At 40.2% G+C, this 24,555-nt stretch overlaps 1 protein-coding gene across 1 annotated transcript in view; it reads right to left on the minus strand.

The window, feature by feature from the left end:
* LOC140737906 (PGAP2-interacting protein-like) overlaps positions 1–24,555 on the minus strand; it is a 75,740-nt gene that overhangs the window by 22,155 nt on the left and 29,030 nt on the right. The window contains exons 8-11 of the mRNA XM_073064696.1: positions 17,976–18,086; positions 12,236–12,327; positions 11,356–11,461; positions 5,157–5,292 (exon numbers count right to left, since the gene is read on the minus strand). Coding sequence (XP_072920797.1) covers positions 5,157–5,292; positions 11,356–11,461; positions 12,236–12,327; positions 17,976–18,086 — 445 coding nt within the window. The remainder of the gene's footprint in view (positions 1–5,156; positions 5,293–11,355; positions 11,462–12,235; positions 12,328–17,975; positions 18,087–24,555) is intronic.

Genomic DNA, 24,555 nt, shown 5'->3' on the forward strand with positions numbered 1-24,555 from the left:
TCAACAATCTGGATGATAATGTGGTTAACTGAATCAGTGAGAAAGACTATCATGGCTTGCAGTGGGATCTGGACCAATTGGAATTGAAAAATTCATCACAGGTAAATAGACTTGTGGCACATTGGCATTCATAAGTCAAAGTATTGAGTACAGGAGATGGGATGTTTTGTTGAAGTTGTATAAGACATCAGTGAAGCCTAATTGGGAGTATTGTTTGCAGTTTTGCCAAGAACCTGAAGTGAAAAATGTAAGTTTATAAGAATGTTGCCTGTCTGGAGGGTCTGAGTGATAAGGAAAGATTAATAGATTATTCCTTGGAATTAGAGACTGAGAGGAGATTTGATAGAGGTATACAAAATTATGAGTGGTATAGATAAGATAAATGCAAGCAGGCTTTTTCCACTGAGGTTAGGTGGAACTATAAAGATCATAAGTTAAGAATGAAAGGTGAAAAGTTTAAGGGGAACATGAGGGAAAACTTCTTCACTCAGAGATTCGTGAGAGTTTGGAATGAGCTGCCAGCACAAGTGGTGTATGAGAGCTTAATTTCAATGTTTAGGAGAAGTTTGGAATAGGTACATGGATGGTAGGGGTATGGTGCAGTGCAGATTGATGGGAGTAGCTGATTAAATGGTTTAGCATGGACTGGATGGGCCAAAGGTCCTGTTCCTGTGCTGCACTTTTCTATGATCCTATGAGGTGTAAACCAGTGGTTTACAATGTGGGCCAGGGGTCTATGCCGGATATCGTAGAGACCACAAGTAGAAACAAGAAACTGGGGGCCACACGAGTTTCTGAATGGGCCATGATAAGTTTACTGTTTTAATGAAATATTACTAAAATGTATAAATAGAAATGAATATACGTAATTTAATTGGAACCCTGAATGAAATGAATGGGAAAATATGCTAGATGAAACAAATGAGGCAACAAAGCAGCTTAGCCTACACGTGTGGGGTGGGGTAGGGTGTAGCACATCAATTGTTAACTCTGCATCTGCTTGGCCACGCAGAAATCATCACCCACTGAGCCCCATCCCGCTCCACATCCAACTCCAAATCACTGATTATAGAGTGAGCAGGCGGGCGGGATTCTACAGGATACCCTGCAACGTGCTCCATCAGGTAGTAATTATGATTACTTTGTTTTAGATAATTACCAGGAAACCAGCCACATCTAATTCCAACTGAAAGATTGTCAGAACCTTTATCAGGAGATTAATATGGAAAGCCTGGCATGGCCAAATTGTATGAATCTAATTATAATTATTATGATTACCTCAAACAAATTAAATATTGGGTGGGGCTGTCTGCAGCAATTAGTGAGCATGTAGCAGCAGGCTGGTTCTGTTTGCCTTCCACTGACCCATGTGTGTTGTAGTACTTACAGTTACTGCAGTGGGGTCATCAGCCAGAAATGGCTAAACTGCAGAGAGACATGAAGCCTACCACTGCATCACTCTCTACCACTACAACCTCCATTCAATCCCTGATACTCATCATATTTTGAAAGGAAGTTCCATTTGCTCTTCTTGGTGATTATGCTACATAGAATTTGCATATATAATAGCATTTTTAAAAATAGACATAACATGTATCCAAGAACTTCTTTTTGGGAAGTTTTATTTTTACATGTATGTTCATTACTGATACTTCATGTGAGATTATATATACTTATTCTAATCCTTTGACATTTACTAACTTTCTATAGAGCCTACTCACATGACTCTATAGTTGTTACTGTTTATACTTTATATAATATGATCTGCTGAAACCATTAAGCATATAGTAGCATAGTAACAAAAACCCAATTTCCCTCAGGATCAATAAAGTATGTCTGTCTGTCTGTCTGTCAGGGTGCAAGATGCAGGCAGGGACAATATACACTGAACGGCACAACTAAGTTGGAGGAATCATGTACAGGAACATCTATGTGGAGTGTGGATTGGACACGCCCAAGTCAAAATAGGAAACTCCCGAGACAGTTGTGAAGAATGACAAAACTGAGATCCTGTGGAACTTCCAAATACAGACTGATAAGCAGGTACTGGCCAACCAACCTGACATAGTAATATCGGACAAGGAACTAAAGAAAGCAATAATAATAGATGTGGCAATCCAGAATGACAGTAACATCTGGAATAAAGAATATGAGAAGCTGGAGAAATACCAGGGCTTGAAAGAGCAGATAGAAAGAATGTGGAAGGTTAAAGCCAGAGTAATCGCAATGGTGATAAGAGCACATGGAGCTGTGACTCCTGGACTGGGTGAGCGGTCAATAAATCTCAGGAATAGGTCTGAGATCTTGGTCCAGAAGAGCACACTACTAGGAGGAGCAAGGATACGGTGCCAAACCCTCTGGTAGAGGACCCGAGATTGAGGGAAAATACACATATACACACCCATAAGGGGTGATAAAAAAATAAATACAAACATATACATACGTATAAAAAGTATATTTTTGGTGGACTGCAATCAGCACAAGAGGTCATTCATGAGGTTTAATAAATGAGCTTGGGTGCTTTCTGGCTCTTTTTCAGTGGGCTGAAATCAGCGAGGAGCTGATAAAAAGAAAGGAAGTGTAAATGGAGCAGCCATTGTGTGAGTAGGGCAGTGTTAGAGTGGTCCAGCTTTGGCTCAACAGGCTTTGGTGAGAACAAGCTTGGGCAAGCACAAGAGAGGAAGTTTCTAGTTAGCATTTTTCCCTCTGTTAGTACATAGCTAGTGTGCTGAGAATGGGTCCAGAGGCAGTGGCATTTTCTTTGGGTGGGATGTGGAAACTCTGGGAGACCTCTGATAACTACATAGGTGGAAAGAGCAGGTAGTGTTGAGGAAGCAGGCTGTCTGCAGAAAGACTTAGATTGAGGGAATGGACAAGGAAGTGGTAGATGGAATATAGTGTAGGGAAGTGCATGGTCATGTACTTTGGCAGAAGGAATAAAGACATACACTATTTTCTAAATGGGGAGAAAATTCAAAAAATCAGAGGTGCAAAAGGATGTGGGAGTCCTCATGCAGCATTCCCTAGAGTTTAACTTACAGGTTGAGTAAATGGTAAGGAAGGCAAATGCAAAGTTAGCATTCATCTCAAGAGGAAAGAAAGGATGCTGAGGCTTTATTGGTCAAACCACACTTATTGTGAGTATTGTGTGTAGTTTTGGGCCCCTAATCTAAGAAAGGATGTGCTGGTGTTGGAGAGGGTCCAGAGGTGGTACATGAGAATTATCCCAGGAATGAAAGGGTTAACATATGAAAAGTGTTTGATGGCTCTCTGCCTCTACTTAGTAGAGTTTAGAAGACTGAAGGTGGATATAATTGAAATCTATTGAATATTGGAATACCTAGACAGAAAGGATGTTTCATAGAGTGGGAGAGTCTAGGACCAGAAGGCACAGCTGCCGACGTCCATTTGGAACTGAGATAAGGAAAATTTTCTTTCGCAGAGGGTGGTGAATCCCCACAGGACAAAAAGGATTCTGCTGTGCCAAATTTGTAAGACTACACTTTCACTTGAAAGTATGTGACCATGTAAGCTGATTAAGTACTTTGAGACAGGACATAAGGACACAAAAGATGGCACTGAATTACTTCAAAACACAATATAATAATAAGGTAGACAAAGGTTTCCATGCATCCTATGAGATGACAAATTAAATTGCAAAAGTCGTCAAGCCACATAATATAGTCGAATCATTGATACTGCCAACACACACAAAATGCTAGAGGAACTCAACAGACCAGGCAGCATCTATAGAAAAAAGTACAGTTGACATTTTGGGCCGAGACACTTCAGCAGGACTGGAGAAAAAAGGATGAGTAGATTTAAAAGGTGGGTGAAGGGGAGAGAGAACACAAGGTAATACGTGAAACCGGGAGAGGGAGAGATGAAGTAAAAAACTGGGAAGTTGGTGAAAGAGATATAGGGGTAGAGAAGGGGGGGTCTGATAGGTGAGACTCGTTGATTCTGCCTGCAGTTTCTGCTGTTATATATCAGAGCACATATGAAACTATTCAAGCCATCTCCTTGAGCATCTCACCAGTATTGTTGAAATGTCAATGTGGAAAAACTACTAGTTGCACAACAGTGAGGTAAGAGGTTTGCCCTGCAAATGAATAAAGGCACATTGCATGATAATGAAGCCCTTCTGATGGCATATGGTAGGTTTTTGAATGATGATCAGGCCATTCTGATATATTTTAACAGTTTGAAAACCTGAATTTATTAAATAAATAGTCACAAGGAAAAAAACACTGCAATCTTATATCATGCAAAGAGACTATTACCGCCTTCCCTGGAAAACCCAAAACTTCCAGCAGCAATTTCAGACATCACATATTTACGCATTTCCTTCACTGGCCACTTTTAAAATAGAACTGCAAGATGACAATTTCATTGTATAGCTTGATCATTTGAAACAACTGCACACTGACACGAAATTTCAGGTCAGACCTACTGGAGGTGCATATTCCAGACTGGGTGGTGGATCCATTTGGAGTGAATGAGAGTAACATTGACACCATATTGCAAGAATGTCTTTTTGAGCTGCTCAAGCAAAATTAAAACGCAGCAAGCAAAATTTCTGGATAACTAGTGATATTCAAGATAAGTTTCCACAGCTCTGGGGGAAAGGAAAGTTGTTTTTAATTGGATTTGCCACCTCCTATCTAGTTGAATGTGGTTTTAGTCAAGTTCTTCACCTGCTATCAAAAGTTCATAACCGCCTTGATATGAAAAGAGGTGATCTTTGTTTACCTTTAACCAAGTTGCAACCAGATATTCAAAGATTCACTAGTTTGCATCAGTTGCAAGGATCTCACTAAATATTGAAAGTCACACTATTAAGCACTTTTTTGTTGCTGGTTGGAAGAATATTATATACATTATAAATGTAGTATCCTATTCAGAGCTTTGAAATAGTTTTGTTATTCATTATAGCAAAATATTTAACATATTATATTGTAACATTATATTTAACATATAATACCTATAATCCATTAAAACATAAATATTGACTGTATATTTGAATAATTAGTACTGTTGACCAAAAAACTATAGCAACTAACAGAGACTATGTAGGGAGTAAATGAATGTCACAAGTGGGCAACAAGCAGAAAAAGGTTGAGAACTGCTGGTGAAAATGATTGTCATAGACTTACCCCCAGGTGTGATCTTTTGTGCTTGGACCAAAATCCGTGTAAAATCCCAGCTTCTCTCCCAACCACATGGTGAGATCGTTATTTCCAAGGAAAGGTTTAGAGGCATCGCTTTCCAATAAAGTAATTAAGTCTGCACCTATCGTTGATAACAGGGTGCTAAGTTAAGAAGGGTTATAGTTAACAGAGGAGATTGTTAGGTAATGGGTGGTAATACATGCCCAAATCACCCTAGAGGCAAAACCTGCAGCATAATTTCAAGTGCATGAATCAGTTTTACAAATACCGCCAGAAAACAGCCAATGTGATGCCTTTATCATATTTAGCTGACACTAATTAAAAAGCAGCTTCTTAAAGATGATCTAAACATTGGCATAAAGCAAAAAATGCAAGAAACACTTAGACCATGAGACACAGGAGAATTAAGCAATTCAGCCCATCAAGTCTGCTCTGCGACTCCATCATGACTGATCCCAGATCCCACTGAACCCCATACACCTGCCTTCTCGCCATATCCTTTGATGCCCTGATCGATCAGGAAACTAACAATTTTCACATTAAATATACACACAGTCTTAGCCTCCATAGCTGTCTGTGACACTTAGCAGGTCAGGCAGCAGCTGCGGAGAGAGCCCAAGGCTGATGCAGAGATTCATATAATGAAAAGCGCTGGAGCAGGGTCATGGAGAACAGAAGGAAACCTGTGAAAGGGTGAAGGGCAGGACTGACTGACTGACACCTGCTTCAGGCCAGTACAGACCCGTGGATATTTCTGGGAGAGGTGTATACAGGAAATGAATGAACTCTGAAATTACTAGATTAAAAGAAAATGCTAACAGAGCAAAATTGGATAACTGATAACTTGAAATTACTAATTCTGAGAGCCTCATCAGAAAATGAGGCAATGTTCTTCAAATGTACAATGGAACAGTATAAAAGAGATCACAATCATCAGGGAGGCAAATAAGAGGCTGGAAGGCGATGGCAAGTTGAACAGCTATAACAGGCGAGACAATGGTCAGGAACAAGAGAAAAACTATTGGATTAATTGGCATTTATTTTAACACAGGAAGTCTGATAGGTGAAGCAGATGCATTTAGGGATTGGATAGATATGTGGGAAAGAAATATTATAGCCATTACAGAAAAATGGTTAAAGGAGGGACAGGAACTAGCAGCTTAATGTTCCAGGATAAAGATGCTTTAGACGAGACAGAAGTGGAAGAGGGAAGAGAGTTGCATTTTTAATGGTAGGGAATCTCACAGCAGTAGTCAGAGATTGTACAATGAGGCTTTATAGGCAGAGGAAAGAAATAAGGGGATTAACCTATTGTTGGGATTGTACTGTAGGCCCCCAAATAGGCAACATGAATTAGAAGTCCAAATATGCAAGGAGATCGTGAGAGTTTCATAATAAGGTTGTCATAGTAGGGGATTTTAATTTTACTGATATAGATTTGGACTGCCATACTGTTGTCTTAAAAGTGGTGGCATTTATTAAGTGAGTTCAGAAAAGTATATAGTGGAGGGGCTTTACTAGGAGAACATGACAGGTTAAGTGACTGAGGTGACAGTGGAAGAGCACTTTGGTACCAGTGACCTTAGTTCTAATAGATCTTTTTAAAGTTAGGGAAGGGAAGAGAACTATCCCACAGGTTCAAGTTCGAAATTGGGGTACAGTGCATTCTGGCATTATTAGTGAGGAGCTTGCGAATGTTGATTGGAGAAGTTGGTTGCAGGCAAAAGAACTGTAGATAACTGGGGGGGGGGGGGGTGGTGTTTAAAGGTGAGCTAGCAAGAGCTGAAAGTCTGCATATTCCAGTGAACGTGAAGGATAAGGCTTGTAGGAATAGGAATAGGAGGCTCTGAATGATGAGCAGTGTTGAGACTCTGGCCAAGAAAAAGGAGATAAAACTTTTCGGGTACAGGCAGCTGAAATCAAGTGAATCCTCAGAAAAGTATAGGAGTGCAGGAAGTTAGTAGGGAAAAATAAGTTTGGCAGAGAAGATTAAGAAAAATACAAAACAGGTTAAATATATTCAGGCAAAAAGAGTAACTAGGGAGAGAATAGGGTCCCTCAAAGACCAATAGGACACTTGTGTAGAGCTACAGAAAATGGACAAGCTCCTAAATGAGTATTTCTCCTCTGTTTTCACCATGGAGAAAGACAAAGACTTCAAGACTAGGAGAAGTAAATGGACAGGTCTTAGAGATAATCATCATTAGAGGGAGTGCTGGATGTCTTAAAAGTGATGAACTTAGACAAATCTCTAGGGCCTGATCAGGTATATTGTGGGAGGATAAAGAAACTGCAGGAACCAGATATTTGCGTCATTGTTAGCTATGGTAGACTGTCCATTCGTTATATGCCACGTTGTATGACGTGGGGGATCACAGTCTTTCCACAGCCATGATTGTTCTTGGCAAATTTTTCTACAGAAGTGGTTTGCCATTGCCTTCTTCTGAGCAGTGTCATTACAAGACAGGTGATCTCAGCCGTTTTCAATACTCTTCAGGGATTGTCTGCCTGGCGTCAGTAGTTGCATAACCTGGATTTGTGATATGCACCAGCCATTCATATGACCATCCACCACCTACTCCCATGGACCCTGATTGGGAAGCTAAGCAGGTGCTACATTTTGCCCAAGGGTGACCTACAGGCTAGCAGAGGGAAGCAGTGCTTTACACCTCCTATGGTAGAGATACAGTATCTCTGCAAGGTAATGGATGTTATGCCTTTATGTAAGAGTAGCAAAGATTAAAAAAAGCAGGTAACTGATGGACAGCAAGTCTAACATCTGTGGCAGGCAAGTTACTGGAGCAGATTCAGAGAGACAAGATATACATATATCTTGAAGGACAGGGGTTTCACAAGCCAGGCATCAAGAATAAATGTTGGGAGGCCATGGTGTGGTTGTCGAGGAGGCCACACTTGAGTATTATGCCAAGTTCTGGTTGCACTGCTGTAGGGAAAATGGTATTAAACTGGAAAGAGAACAGAAATTATTTACAAGGACTTGAGTGACTGAACTATTGGGAGAGGTTGGACAGGCTAGTATTTCATACCTTCAAACGTAGAAGACTGAGATGTGATTTTATAGAGTCATATAAAATCATGAGAGGCACAGATTGGGAGAATACACTCAGTCTTTTTCCCCAGAGTGGGTTATAGGCTTAAGATGAGAGGGGAAAGATTTAAGGAACTAGAAGGACAATGTGTTTTTTTTAAACTCGCAGAGGGTGGCACTTATTTGGAGTGAGCTGCTGCAGAAAGTGCTAGAGGCAGGTATAATAACATCTTTGAAAAGACAGTTGGACAGCTACATGGATTGGAAAAGGTTAGGAGGTTATGTGCCAAACACTGATAAGTGTCATTCTCCCTTTGCACAGCTCCGCAGTGCGTGTGCTTAATGCACACAAATTATTTTTAGGTAACTTATTTTTTTTAATTCTTTATTGCTTTTTATATTCTTTCTTACTTCTCTTATAATGTTTGTATATCTGTGCACTTATAATGCTATTGTGACACTGTAATTTCCTTTGGGATCAATAAAGTATCTATCAAAGTGACTGTGTGGTCAGCAATTGGAAATCAAATCTGTCAATAAGAGGGCATAACTTTAAGATGATTGGAGGAAAGTATAGGGGGATGTTAGAGGTAGGTGTTTGTTTTTTTTAAAAAACCACAGAAAGTGGTGGGTGTGTGGAATGCCCTGCCAGTGGTGGTGGTAGATGCAGATACATTAGGGACATTTAAGAAATTTAGATAGCACAAGAAAGATAGAAAAAAATGGAGCGCTATGTGGGAGGGATTGACTAGACAGCTTAGTCAAGGACCACAGGATCTGCCTCAAAACAGAAGGACGCTCCTTTAGAACAGACAAGAGGAGGTATTCCTTTAGCCGGAGGGTGGTGAATCCATAGAATTCTTTGTCACAGATGGTGGTTGAGATCAAGTCACTAGGTATATTTAAAACTGAGGTTAATAGGTTTTTGATCAGTAAGTGTGTCTAAGGTTGCGGGGAGAAGGGAAAAGAATGAGGGTAAGAGGAATTAAAAAAAATCAGCCAAGATGGACTAGCAGAGCAAACTTGATGGGCTGAATGGCCTAATTCTGCTCGTACGGTCTAAATGGGACTAGCTTGAATGGGGCATCTTAGCTGGCATGGATGAGTTGGGCTGTAGAGCCTGTTTCTGTGTTGTGTGACCCTGCAACTAGAGGTCAAGAGTTCAAAACAAGAGGTCATAATGGAAATGCGATGGGGAATTAAAATGACCATTTGAAGCTCATGATTGTCTTTGCAGTTTGAAAGGAATATTCTACAAAGTGTGATTGTTCAATCAATATTGGATTTCCCCACTGTAGAGATGACCTCATCATGTGCATCAAATTTGGTATACATTCAGTGCCCTAACCATGTTTCACAATGAAAAGTGTATTTGGCCCCTGACAGGAGGTAACAGGAGAACCTGCTCCATCTCGAGGTTGCTTGGGAAGGTAAACGAACATTGGTGATGATGGAAGAATAGACCAGTGTAATTGAAGCCACAATCCCTTTGGAATTCTGATTGAGGAGGAGAGAGAAAGAGTGGGGAGTTTTGTTTTAGCATAATGTTTAATGTGGATGTCAATGGATGGGATGGTAAATACAAGGGAAAACCCATGCGTGTTCTGGGTGGGAGGGGGAGTGGATGTTGAACAGATGGTTGAGAGCCACATCAATTCTGGTGGAGGCGAAACTATAGCTAGAGAATGTTAGCTGCAGGCAACTGTGTTATTGGAGATGACTTACAATGGCAGGGAGAAGAGGCTGAGTATACGAGAAATTAAAGTATCTTTCTCAAGCGTAGCACAATTTTCCCAGCTAATCCTCCAACGTCAGATCTGTCATTACTTCCCTCTGAGTTCTTTACTCTCTTATACCGGATCCCTATCCTTCTCCAATTCCCTGCACTCTACTTCAATCACTGTAATACACCAAACTACCCCTATTTCAATGCTCTGTTACGGGCCTCACTGTTACTACTTTCACTTCCTCACACTTCTGCCATCATTCATGGACCAGCAGCAGTATTCCTCAGTGCACATTCTCAAATGTCAATGCTAACACATTCCCTTACCTTCTCACATAACCTTCTAAACCTTTACAGTCCATGTACCGGTGGGCAGATGGTCACAAGGGATGGAATATTCTTCAGCAATGTGTTCTCCTTACTTGAGCAGCAAATAGTGGCAGCAGAAATTAAGAAAATTATGTCACAAGGGATGGAGAGCAAGCCACATTTTGTTCTCTTTTGAATCATGAGCTTTATAGCTAATCTAAGTGGACAGCTGATTTCAAGTAACACTATTTGTGGCATCAGAGATTCTGGGTAGTAGAGTAAAAATTAGCAGGATTCCCAACTATTGGTTGGAAATATACATGTGCACATGTTTTGGAACACCATCCCAAGTGAGCCTTTATGGAAATTTGGCTACTAGAGAACATAAGCTTAAAAGGAATAGTCATTAGTGTGAATTACCAAAAGATGCTTCAGCTTCACATTAATGTTATTGACTCTGACAGATGAAGAGCTCGCAAGCCCTTTGTATTAAGATGTGCAATGGTTCAAGAAGTTAGCACTCCATCAATTTCTCTGTTTGGGATAGACAATGTCATGGTTGTGATGCCCATGGAAGAATTTAAAATGGTTATGTGCAATAATTCAAGGAACATCTCTATACCAAATTTTGGGTGACTAAAGACAAACCAAATACCCTCTCTTTGCCTACAATACCCTTATTCCAACAATGCCTACATAGCCTTTACATCATCCAGCAGTCAACATCTTCCAAGAAAGAGAACAGAAACCTCAGATCAAAAAAAAGGTGCAAAACATCATAGTAAAATATTTATTCTTCTTAAGCCCATCATCCTTACTGGGGCAACAGCAGCTGACCAGAGTCCTCTATCCCGAGTCAGTCTTTCAAGTTGTCCCCAGGTCTAGCCCATCTTTGAAGATCTTTCCTCTCCCAAGGATGAGGTCTTTAGAGCTTTTGTTGGCATTTCTGTCCCATGTCCAGCACTCTTCCTTTCACAACCAGGATTGGGATCATCCATGGCAGAGTTCAGTAAAATACTTGGAGTGATTATTTTAACATTTTTAAATATTTAGATATTCTTATTAATTTACTTGAGCCTAAAACAGAATACATACGGTACCTGTTTGTTCGATAAGCTCGGCAGATCTTTCTAAACTTGGCCAACCTTGATTGTCATACCCAAATCTGTAAGACCATATCATAGCTGAGAAATCTTTCTTCACGGACTGGTCATAAAGGATAGAGATGATGGGAAGGAAAATGAATCAAAGATATGGAGCATAATCATAGTGTACAGCATATAACTTTTTAAAATAAATTCTTAACTTGATAAAGCAGGCTTCCTAGTTAAAATTTTCATGCCACAATTGTTTTGGGTCAGTCCCAACTCATTTATGCAATTATGAAGAAAGCATGCCTATGGCCATACTTTGTTAGAAGTTTTAAGAGACTTGGTATATTACTAAATACTCTGACAAATTTCTACAGCTGTATGGTTGTGAGAATTCTGACTGGTTGCAATATCACCAGGTACGGAGGCTCCGATGTGTAGTATTGAAAGCAGCTGCATGAGGTTGTAGTCTCAGCCTGCTCCATCACACGCACAACTCTCCCTGCTATCGAGGATACCTTTAAGAGGTGGTGCCGCAAGAAGGTAGCATCCTTCACTATCCTGAACATGCTGTCTTTGCATTACTATCATTGGGGAGCTGGTACAGTAGCTTGAAGACCCACACAGTGTTTTAGGAACAACTTTTTCCCCTCCACCATCAGATTTCTGAATGCTCCATAAACAAAACCTCATTATTCCTTTTCTACACTATTTATTTTCGTTACTGATAGTGATTTTTATACCTTGCATTATGTTGCTGCAAGAAAACAACAAATTTCACACCATATGTCAGTTATTATAAACCTGATTCTGACTCTGCCACTTCTGATTGAACTAAAACATATTGTTAACATTCCTATAAGCAACTGGAAATAAAAACCTTACTCACCGGGATACCAACTGGGTTGTGTAATTTCTTCTGATACGATATAAATCGTTGACCTAATCCTAACAGTCCCAAACCCACAAACAGCCAAAGTACTAAACCAGAAAGAATAAAACAAAATTGAAATGAAAATTATTAACATATCTGATTTCTTTTTTCAAAATAGCTACCAAAACATTGTAAAATGTCCAAGAACAAAGGCCTTTGAATGCAAAGGATTGACATTCATGTTGGCAGTCAAGCATCAGTTTAAATTCATACATTACAATAAAATCTATGCAGTGAACACTCAGGGATCCTGCATCCATGGAGTTTGGGAAATTCTAGTTGTGTAATTATATCGGTTGCATGAGAACCGCTCAAAATAACCACTGCAGCACATCACACACTAGTATTTGAAATGCAACTTTTAAATAAATTGCCAAACTATACATTATCTACTTACTATTTAAATAACAATGGTTTACACTGTATTTCTGCACTTTAAGGCCACACAGAATTAATGTAAAGTACAGCAAAAATAAATATAATCTATGAATTGATGATGCATTCACCATCATATGAAATATCAAATCTTCAAGAGGATATCACTGTTAATGAGCTCACACTGCACTGTATGTTCATATAACATAAATACACTAAAATATCTTTTCACCATTCAAAAAATATGAACTTGCTTAATATTCCCATAATTTTTTTTAATTGGATGCATGACAATTCTGGATGCAAAAATACCAGATTAATTAAAATTTACTGTAGTAGGATTTCTGGAGATAGGACAATATGAGATTATATTCATATCATATCCAGCATTACTGACATTTGACAGAATGATAATGAGAAGCAATGGGAGAGCAAAAGATCCCGGTGTTATTATCCACTGTTCACAATGTCACATTTTCATAAACAATGTAGTGAAACTGTTGCTGAACCTAACATGGTCCCGTGATACTACTAAAACCACTCAGCATGTCAAAAGACATTTTCACTGGGTAGTTCCCGCTGTATTTGGAGTATCATGAACAGTATTGACATTTCCACTGGCATCCTAGCACACTACTACCCACTCCCACGATGGATGTTGAGTAAGAGAATGAAAAAGTCTGAATGAGAGCTGCAAACATAATTCACCGTTAAAGAACTTCAAACACTCAAGCTGACCTCATTTATTTTAGACTTACAGGTGATCTGATGGAGGTTTATCATTCAAATAGCAATCACCTTCAACGGAAAATTTCAATTTAATAGGTTGGCAAGGATGAGGAGACACAAGTTTAAAACAGCAAATTTGCAATAGTTCGAGATGTAATAGATAAAGTGGATGTTAGAAACCAGCAGCGTGATATATTTATCAAAAAAACAAGCTGAAGTTTATTGTCACCTGACTGTACATATACTGTATACAACCAGATGAGACATTCCTCCAGACCATGGTACAGCCACAATGCATATATCATATATAGCACATAAAATATTACCACAAATAAGTTAATAAAATACAATTTAAATTGCACAAAGCACACACAAAATGCTGGAGGAACTCAGCAAGCCAGGCAGCATCTATGGAAGAGTGTAGTCAATGTTTCGTGCTGAGACCATTTTCACCATCCCAGTGGTAAGACCTTGGTGGCAGTAGGTCTTACAGCCTCGGGAAAGATGTTGTTACCCAGTCTAGCAGTCCTAGCCCTGATGCTCCTTCTTGATGGTAGTGGGTCAAAGAGATTGTGGGATAGTTGGCTGGGATCTTCATCAATACTTCAGGCCCTTCATCTGCAGTGCTCCTGGTAAATGTCACAAACGCATGGGGGGGGGGGTGCAGGAAGGGAGACCCCATTGATCCTTAAGCCGGGTTTTCCTATCCTCAGTAGAACTTTACAGTCCAGTGCCTTGCCGCTTTCGTACCACACAATGATGCAGCCAGATAAGACACTCTCAATGATACTCTAGCAGAAAGTTGTTAGAGTAGGGAGGGGGAGCCTTGCACAACTTGATCTCCTCAGAAATTGTAGATGCTACTGTGCTTCTTGACCAATGAGGTGGTGTTGTGGGTCCAGATTAGATTGTCCATTATGTGAACACCAAGGAACTTTGTGTTCTTCACTGTCTCTGTGGTAGACCTATTGGTGTGTAATGGAGAATGGTCAACCTGTGCCTTCCTGAAGTCCACAATCATCTCTTTTGTCTGCATAGAAACTCAGGTTGTTGTTATTTGACAAGCCTCTCTACCTCCTCTCTGTTTGCCGACTCATCATTGTTGCTGCTGATGCCAACGCAATTGATCAGCGCAATTGATGTGGTTTGAGCTGAACTTAGCAATATCGACATGAGTCAGCAGTGAACCGGAGCAGGCTGAGCACACAGCACTGGGGACCACCAGCTCTCAACGTGATGGAACTTAAGATATTGCTGCCAACTCAGACTGACCGGGGTTTTTCCTTCAAGAAGCCCAATATCCAGTTACAAAAGGGGGCATTCACTCCCAGTGAGGACAGTTTACCCACCAGCCAGAGGGATGTTATGTCACTGGGCGGTAATCTTTTAGGCCAGTTACTGTCGCTGTCTTGGGCACCAGGTTGATGCTTGCTGCCTTGAAGCCTGCAGGAACAGAGGATTGTTGCAGAGGAATGTTAAAGGTGTCCATTACACAGTCCCTCAGCACCTGACCAGGTGTGGTGCCCTTTGCACACATTTGCTAGGATCCTCCTCAATTCTACTGCAGCCAGACAGGGTGCCTGTTCCTCAGGGGGAGAGGGGGCTTTACACGATGTCACCTCAATCATTGCATCAAATCATGCATGGAAAGCATTCAGACTATCAGGAAGGGAGGCACCACTGTCATTGACACACAGGATGGACTTGTAATCTGTTATGATTTGTATACCTTGCCGTGTGTGCTGCGTGTCCCTGGTGTCACAAGGTACTAAATTTTCTGTTAGTACTCTTGCTTTGCCTTCTTGATGACATGGTTCTTGCTGACCTTATAGAGTCATCTTAAACATTCAGTAAAGCCATATTTAATGTTACCCAACAAGGGAGCATGCAAATGACAGCAATATATTGACATGGTTAATTGCTAGAAACAGAACCGGGATAGATCAGTCAATATTAGATTGCATGTGCCACAGATTGAGGGGGATCAGTGCTGGCCCTCAATTACTTCTCATCTACTTTGAAGGATGAAGGGACTGAGCGTGCTGTTAGCCTGTTGTGAAATAGACATAAAGAGCCTGTAAATGATAGGTTAAGCGGACAAACAGTTGGTAGATCCTATATAATGTGATAAAATGTAAAAGAAAAATAAAATTATTATTTAAACAGACACGACTACAAAATACTGCTGTCAAAGAGATCTGCCGACCCCAGTATATGAAAATGCTATCACATAGGTACAGCAAGCAACTAGAAAGGCTAATGAAATGATGATGACCTTTATTGAATGGATGTGGAGAATAAAAGGAGGGAAGTATTGATATAAAAATATAAGGCAATAGTGAGACCACTTGTGGACTGCCACCAACAGTCTCGGTCTCTTTATTTAAGGAAGAAAGATTTGCACTGGAGGCAATGTAGGGAACATTCACTAGATTGTTTCATCAAAATGAGAGGCTTTACATATGATGACAGTTTGGAATGTTATGAATGTACCACAGCTCTGAGGGGCCGAAGGGTGCGGGGTAGCCCCCTCCTTTGTGAGAATCGCAAGATCACTATTGAGTCAATTCAGGAGACACAGGAAATGAGAGAAAGACATGCAGAATCCACAAAAGGGTTAGAATGTGTCCTGGCCTCCAAAAGGCGGACCCATTGATACCGGCTATTGTCTCTTGGAGATGGACTTGTGTATTGCATCCTGGACGATGCAATCAAAGCCCCAGGCAATGAACCAAGGAGGAGGTTGGTGGAGGGATTGCATCATCCCAACCTGATTGACACCTGAGACCCTGTGAGTCAGGATAAAAAGAGGGTCTGTGGGAACAGCCCCTCAGATGCACCAGAAGAAACGCTAGCGATCCCGTAATAGCGAAAGCCGGTGGAAGGCCACGTGCGTCCGCTTCCATTTGCCCAGAATCGGTGACCTTTGCCACAGAAAAACGGTTTTTAGCTAACAACGGAGAACTCAACTCTCAACGACTCTCGAAGGATTGACATCATAAACAGAATGGGCAAGTTTTAACCCGTCTCTCTCTCTCCAACAATTGCCACACAGGGTCCCCAACAGCGGCAGCCTGTATGAACTGAACAAACTATATATTTCCATCGGACAATTCATTATCCCCTAGACAACAATACAGCTTATTTCTTATTGATTATTATTATACCCGCGCTTTTAGATTTAGTATTGACGACGTATATTATCTGTGTGTTTGCATTGATATTATTTTTGTGTATTTCTATCAATAAATACTGTTAAAAATAGTACCATCAGACTTCAACGGACCTCTCTATCTTTGCTGGTAAGTGACCCAGTTACGGGGTACGTAACAGGAACTATACTCACTGCAGTACAGGCAACAAGAAATTATTTTTATGATTCTGTGGGGGCATGGATTGTTTCAGAAAATGAGACATTAGTTTCAGATGATAAGAAGCAAATTTCATCTGAGGATTATGAATATTCAAAGTGCTGCTCCACTCCAGACTGTTGTAGAGATGGAGTCACTGAATACATATAGGCTTGAGGGAGTCAAAAAGTATAGTGAGAGGGCAGGAAATTAGCATTAGTCAAGACTGAATCAGCTGAGATCTTATTGATTGATGGTTTAGGCTCTGCAGCAATAAGGTAAGCATCGGGCAGTTCTTCTTTTTCCTGACTTGCAATGTACTTGAAATACATTACTGGCTGACTTTACTAGATATTGTTTCTCTGCATGCCTTCAAAAAGGTAGATAGGTTAGTCCTGACTAACATGGAAGTCATTCTGTAAAAGATACCAATTGAACTGAACTATGCAGTTTCCTGACTGGTTTTGATCACTGGAAGAAATGGAGTAGAATTTATTGTTTATTTATAAGATGTGAACTGCCAGTTCAACATTGATCACCCAATTCTGATTGACTTTGATATTGCACTAAACCACCTCTTGAACAAATCATCCATGGTGAAAATACTTCCTCAGAGAAAGTGGCTTTGATGCAACAAAGTAATTCATTCAGGTAGTTCATAAGTTAATTTAGAGCCGGTCGTAATCTCTATGACTGGAACCATTCATAGGCCAGACCAATTAACACTGGTGATTCTCTTGCTCATGGAGCACGAATGAAGCAAGTGATTGTTGCAAAAATAATCAGTAGTTTCATGTTTACTGATAATGATAGCTTTATTCTTTTTAAATTTATCACTGCCATTGTGGAATTTGAACTCCTGATTTCTGGGTCATTAAACCGGGCCTCTGGGGTAAAAGTAATGTAAACTCAATTCCAGTTGTACTGTACCCATGAAACTACCAGGTAGTTATTTTAGTGGACCAAGTTTTGTTTTTCTGTGATTACAAAGCAAAAGAGTGAGGTGAAGGAAGACTGTAAACAGGTTGTGTTCAGTCATAATAGGCTGGGCACAATGGGAGGCAATTTTATGATCTATTAATCTTTCCTCAGCCAGTATCTTTTACAGTTTGGATCTTATCAAAGCAATAAAGCAAATTTAAAATGTGTTAATAAATATAAAAGTATTAACACTTTATACACATATTAAAACCAGCCAGTTAAAGTGTATTTTCCCCACTGTCTAAAGTAATGGCACTTACATCGTTTGACATACTTCATCAAGAGCGGAGCTGCATTTCTGCTTTGCGTTGGGAATAATTTAGGCCGTTTACCAAAGAATAATCCCAATCCAATCAAATGCATCATCGTTCCTGTGAAAGGAAGAACAATTTAAGTTTTGAAGTCGCCACAGTACAAGAAGTATTAAGCCAACTGACTTTTTGTAATCAAGTCAGCCCCCATATCCTGCTCTTTCCTCACAGCCCCACACATTTTTAATTATTTACCTAGTTCTCTTTTAATATAATCATGTTTCCCTGAAAAGTTTCTCCCCTAACACTCAGACAACTTGGCCCACTTGATTTTCAAATACCAGGCAACACCTCTTTTCAATGATAGACAGAACGTAATAATCAAAACACACATTTTAGAAATGAAAATTATCTCAATCATACATGGAATAGACCAGGATCCCTATGATCAATCCACAGTACTTGCAGTTCTTTGTTCCCAGAAGATTTGCTGCTTCATACAATTTGGTTGCTTAGTAAATGAGATTCACAACCCTGTTAAAGATATCAACCAACAACTGACAGGAAATAATACTGAAATAAGTTTAAAATATTTGTCTGCATCAGAATAAAACTCAACTTGAAATAACAGTTTACAGCATCAATATGAATATTAAAAATGAAAGTACAATTGAGTGATTCACAGGGATCATTAATTCTCTTGGTGGCTTGGGAACAAGTGTACTATTCTGAATTAGTGAAACAATAACTACAACCCAGAAAGCATTTCTCAGAGGGATTGGTGCCACTAAAACAGGGTGTGTTTCAGCTTTCATTAACCATCAGTGCAGATCATCCAACAGTTTAAAACATAATACATTTCTATACAACACACAGGAGGGAAAAGGTGGATATTTAGCAGCTTGCTTGTATTTAGATTATAACTCAATTCACTCAATTGCTAGCATCAGCAACTCACATTCATTTCAATGTGAGCAAGTTTTCCTCCTGTAGTTTCACATCTTTCTGAATACAATATCACACTAGAATTTAGAGTCTAAGGTGCTGTCATCACTCCAATATCTTGCTCAGTGCTCTCCCACAATGTGTCACTAGACTATCAGAACCTGGTAGCAAGAACAATACCTTACTCACTTGCCAACAAATTAATTAGTTTTTGTGCATCACAGGATCCAATCTCTGTGAAAAATCAATGTTTGGAAAAACTGAGGACTTCATATGGATTTAAGTCCACAATTTTTGTTTCAGGTTCTTCAGTACGTGTGCCATGTAGTGGATGGAACAGACTAGAACAGAATTAACACAACACATTATTCAACCTAATAAGTCCAATCCAACTTCTAGACCAATCCAATTCTGTCACTACTTTTTCCTGAAAGTCTATTAATTAAACCCTGCCAATGCCTATACAAAACCCTTCTGAATGCTGCTTCCAGCACTTCAGTTCTAAACCAATAACAATGCACATTTAAAAGAAATTATTTCCTTCCTGCTTCCTGCAATTTTTTTTACCCATCACTCTGAATCCATGGAAACCATTTGCAAATGGGAACAGCTCCTCTCTTGCTTTAACCATTTGTAAAAACTTATACTTTTGCCAAAATTCATGTTAATTATCCTAATTATCTATGTTCTAATCATACTACTTCAAGGATGACTCAGCTTTTCCACTTTTTACCTTCCAACCTTTGGCTTCACCGCCTGGCCAAGTGTCTTGACGTCCCAAAAGAAGTTGTTCCTGCCTCTAATTAAGAAATTCTATTTAGCTTGTTCCCTGCCTTTCTCCAATGCCACAGGGAAAAAGGAGGCTTCCTCTAGCCGAAAGATCTAAAACCAGGGCTGACAGTCACTGAAAAGAGGAAAGACATTCTGAGCAGAGCCAAAGAGAATTTTTTTTCACTCAAAAGGTTTGTGGGGGGACAAGTGGCTGAAAATGTTTAAAAAGATATATTGATTTCTAGAAACAAAAATGCATCACAGGGAACAGGAAGAGATCAGAAATATGGTTTGGGATAGCAGATCAATCAATATTGTCTACAAAGGCAGTACAGATTTGAAGCAGTGAGTGTTTACCCCTCCTGCTGTTCTCCAATCTTTCATTGATTACTGTTCTTAACGTTCTTCCACAGACCTTTAATCCAATCAGTCTACCAGGAACATATCCAACAATTCTGCACTAGGTTGAAAACATACTGATTAAAGATGTTAAGAGCCATAGAAAGATTAAACTCAGAAGCCTGCCATTGGGTGCTTTGAGTCCACACTGACCATCAACCCACTTACATTGACCTGCCATTCATCTCTTTTTTAAAGAAAAATTCCCTGAACATGCTTCAGAAATTCATCTCCTCCTTTGTATAATGGCATCCAACAAACTACTGCATACATGTGCACTAAGATGTACTTTGTTTATTTTTTGTTCTAATTGTGTTCTTTCTTGTAAAAATGTATGTTTTTCTTGTGAATGTCAGGTGTAGGTTGCTACTGTATGTGCTTGTGATGCTGCTGCAAGTAAGTTTTTCATTGCATCTGTGCATACATACATGTATGCATGTGATAAGAAAAACAACCCGTCTTTGACTTTGTCATGTATACCACTTTCTAGATTTTTTATAAGTACCACAACCACTTGCATCTTCCAAAGCATCTCTGTAATTTGCTTTTGCACAGCTTTACTTCAGCATCCCCTTGTAAAAATGCCATATGAGGGTTTACCCAAATTTAGCTTACTTAATCACTAGCTCTCTTTCCAGCAACCTACTCTATCCATGGTTCCATATTCAAAGCTTGTGACACTCACCTCGCCTTAAATGTCTGACCATAGCCCTCTAACTCTGTGTCATAGAGTCAAAGAGCCATAAATAATAGTGTGGAAAAAGACCTTTGTCCCCGCTCATCCATGCCAGCCAAGATACCATGTTGAGCACATATCTCTCCAAACCTTTCCTTTCCATGAAATATCCAATGAAAAATTCAGCCGGTGTTGCTGAATGTAGTAAGTAGAAAAGCCAAAAGTAATGCGGGAACATTTAGAACAAAAACAGTTATTGATTGTGGAACACTTTAGGTATCACAAGTGGAATCAAAAGGGAGGGTACTAAAGGACATTTCAGTGTACGTGGCTGAATTGCAGAACTGTTCTGAGCATTGTCATGCAGTGATGGACTTAATGATGTATTGAGAAATCATATAGTTTGTGGAATCATACAAGAAAGCATTCAAAAATAGCTCCTACTGAAGCACAACTGACATTTAAAAGAGCAGTTGAAATGGAATCTGCAGTCAGAGATGCAACTGGGTTGCAGTCAGGAATGGAAATCAAAACAAACAAAATTGAAACATCTAAACAGAAACCCACCGGACTGAACAAATTGTGTCAACCAACACACACAAAATGCTGGTGGAACACAGCAGGCCAGGCAGTATCTATAGGGAGAAGCGCTGTCGATGGTTCGGGCCGAGACCCTTCGTCAGGACTAACCGAAAGGAAAGATAGTAAGAGATTTGAAAGTAGTGGGGGGAGGGGGAAATGCGAAATGATAGGAGAAGACCGGAGGGAGTGGGATGAAGCTAAGAGCTGGAAAGGTGATTGGCAAAAGTGATACAGAGCTGGAGAAGGGAAAGGATCATGGGACAGGAGGCCTCGGGAGAAAGAAAGGGGAAGGGGGGAGCACCAGAGGGAGATGGAGAACAGGCAGAGTGATGGGCAGAGAGAGAGAGAAAAAAAACAACTAAATATGTCAGGGATGGGGTAAGAAGGGGAGGAAGGGCATTAATAGAAGTTAGAGAAGTCAATGTTTATGCCATCAGGTTCGAGGCTACCCAGCCGGTATATAAGGTGTTGTTCCTCCAACCTGAGTTTGGATTCATTTTGACAGTAGAGGAGGCTATGGATAGAAATATCAGAATGGGAATGGGACGTGGAATTAAAATGTGTGGCCACTGGGAGATCCTGCTTTTTCTGGCGGACCGAGCGTAGGTGTTCAGCAAAACGGTCTCCCAGTCTGCGTCGGGTCTCACCAATATATAAAAGGCCACACCGGGAGCACCGGACGCAGTATACCACACCAGCTGACTCTCAGGTGAAGTGTCGCCTCACCTGGAAGGACTGTCTGGGGCCCTGAATGGTGGTGAGGGAGGAAGTGTAAGGGCAGGTGTAGCACTTGTTCTGTTTACAAGGATAAGTGCCAGGAGGGAGATCGTTGGGAAGGGATGGAGGGGACGAGTGGACAAGGGAGTCGCGTAGGGAGCGATCTCTGCAGAAAGCAGAAAGGGGGGGGAAGGAAAGATGTGCTTAGTAGTGGGATCCCTTTGGAGGTGGCGGAAGTTACGGAGAATTATACGTTGGACCTGGAGGCTGGTGGGGTGGTAGGTGAGGACAAGGGGAACCCTATCCCGAGTGGGGTGGCGGGCAAATGGGGTAAGGGCAGATGTGCAGGAAATGGGAGAGATGCGTTTGAGAGCAGAGTTGATGGTGGAAGAGAAGCCCCTTTGTTTAAAAAAGGAAGACATCTCCTTCGTCCTGGAATGAAAAGCCTCATCCTGAGAGCAGGTATGGCGGAGATGGAGGAATTGTGAGAAGGGGATGGCATTTTTGCAAGAAACAGGGTGGGAAGAGGAATAGTCCAGGTAGCCATGAGAGTGTGTGAACAAATTGTGTGACTGTTGTGGCAGAAGTTCAAATCACCAGAACAATGGAGGTTTAAAGGTGAAACTTGCAGAAAATGCAACAAAATAGGACATGTATAAAAAGCATGTTGGGCAGAAAAAATTAAATGAACTGCACAGGGCAGAGTAAACGATAAAAAGTCAAATTGCAGTTTCAAAAAGAGCACTAATCTGTATGTTATTCATGAAAAATCTGATAATGATGACAGCAATACAGGACTCAGTACAATGTGAAAACTAACAAGAGACAAGCAAAATGACTTACACCAGAAATGAATGGCATCTAACTAAAATGGAATTGGACACTGGCTCAGCCGTTTTATTCTTTTCACAAAATGAGTTTGAACGGCATTTCAAAGATACTAAACTGAAGACTGCAGATATTCAACTAAGAACTTACTCTGAAAAAAGGTAACTCCTGTGGGGATGACATTTGTAATAGTGAAATACAGCAACCAACAAGCTACATTGGGTTGTATGTGGTAAAAACAGGAGTACCAGCAATGGGGATGTTTGAAACTGAGAAAACTACTACTTGATTTGAGATCTATCTACCATTTGCATGGTACATCCCCTGTAATAGAGTCAACTGAAAGCGAATTAAGGAAGATACTGAATGATGCCACAACAGTGTTCAACGACGGCACTGGAAAACTCAAACCCATCAAGGGTAAAATAGTGTTAAATGAAAATGTCACACTCTAGTTTTACAAAATCTATCCAGTTCCTTATGCTCAATAGTTCAATTGACCTTGTCCCTGCAGCCACAGCAGAACTAAATTATAACAGGAGGTAGACCTCTTGACCTGCTAACTCTGCACTGCAGACTACTTTGCAGACAAGGATAAAGAAACTGAAATAACCAGTAGATTTAAAGAATGACATCTGCACAAATAGCATGAAAAAGCTGACAGTGACCCAAAGTCCAACTCAGAGTACGTTTCACATTTTTGCAGATGAGAAATGCTGAATGTTCAGTAGTTTGCATATAGAGCACAGATGAAAATTTTTATGGATAAATACCTTGAACAGTTAAGGATGCCTAATCAATAGAAAAATAACTGGCTAAGGAAGTATGCCTTCCATTTTAGAAAAAGGGATAGTCAATGTTTCAGAGAGATGTCTGGCTTTAGAATTTCAACTGCACTTCCACCACTGCTGTCTTCATCAATAAAGTATTTGCTGCAAATAAAGCTTTGCCAAAAATCATTAAGAGGAGAATGAATATCATTCTCCTTTCCAATACTGATGTCTTCTCATAAGATATAGGAGTAGAATTAGGAAATCGATTCTGCTCTGCCATCTCATTATGGTTGCCATTTTCCTTTGGCACTCAATCTCCTGCTTTCTCCCCATATCCCTTCATGCCCTGACTAATAACCTCTGCCTTAAATATACCCAATGACCTGGCCTCCACAGCAACCTGTGGCAATGAATTCCGAAGAATCTCCACTCTCTGGCTAAAGAAATTCCTCTGCATCTCCATTCTAAATGGACGTCCTTCTATTCTGAGAGTGTGTCCTCTGGCCTAAGACTCCCCCATCATAGGGAAAATCCTCTCCACATCCACTCTATTGAGGCCTTTCAACATTCGATAGGTTTCAATGAGACATTCTTTTGAATTCCAATGAGTACAAGCCCAGAGCCATTAAACACTCCACAAATGATAAACCTTTCAATTCTGGAATAATTTTTTGTGAACCTCCTTTGAACCGTCCCCAATGTCAGCACATCCCTTCCGATATAAGGAGTCCAAAACTGCTCACAATACTCCGAGTGAGGCCTCACCAGTGCCTTCTAAAGCCTCAACATTACAACTTCGTTTTATGTCATAAAGTGTGAGAACAAATAGGAGTTTATAAAGAATTTCAAGATGATATTTCCCCTTTAGTGTGAAACTAAAATCTTTATAGCCTATCAT

The sequence above is a fragment of the Hemitrygon akajei genome, chromosome 13 (assembly GCF_048418815.1).
Source record: "Hemitrygon akajei chromosome 13, sHemAka1.3, whole genome shotgun sequence".
NCBI lineage: Eukaryota > Metazoa > Chordata > Chondrichthyes > Myliobatiformes > Dasyatidae > Hemitrygon > Hemitrygon akajei.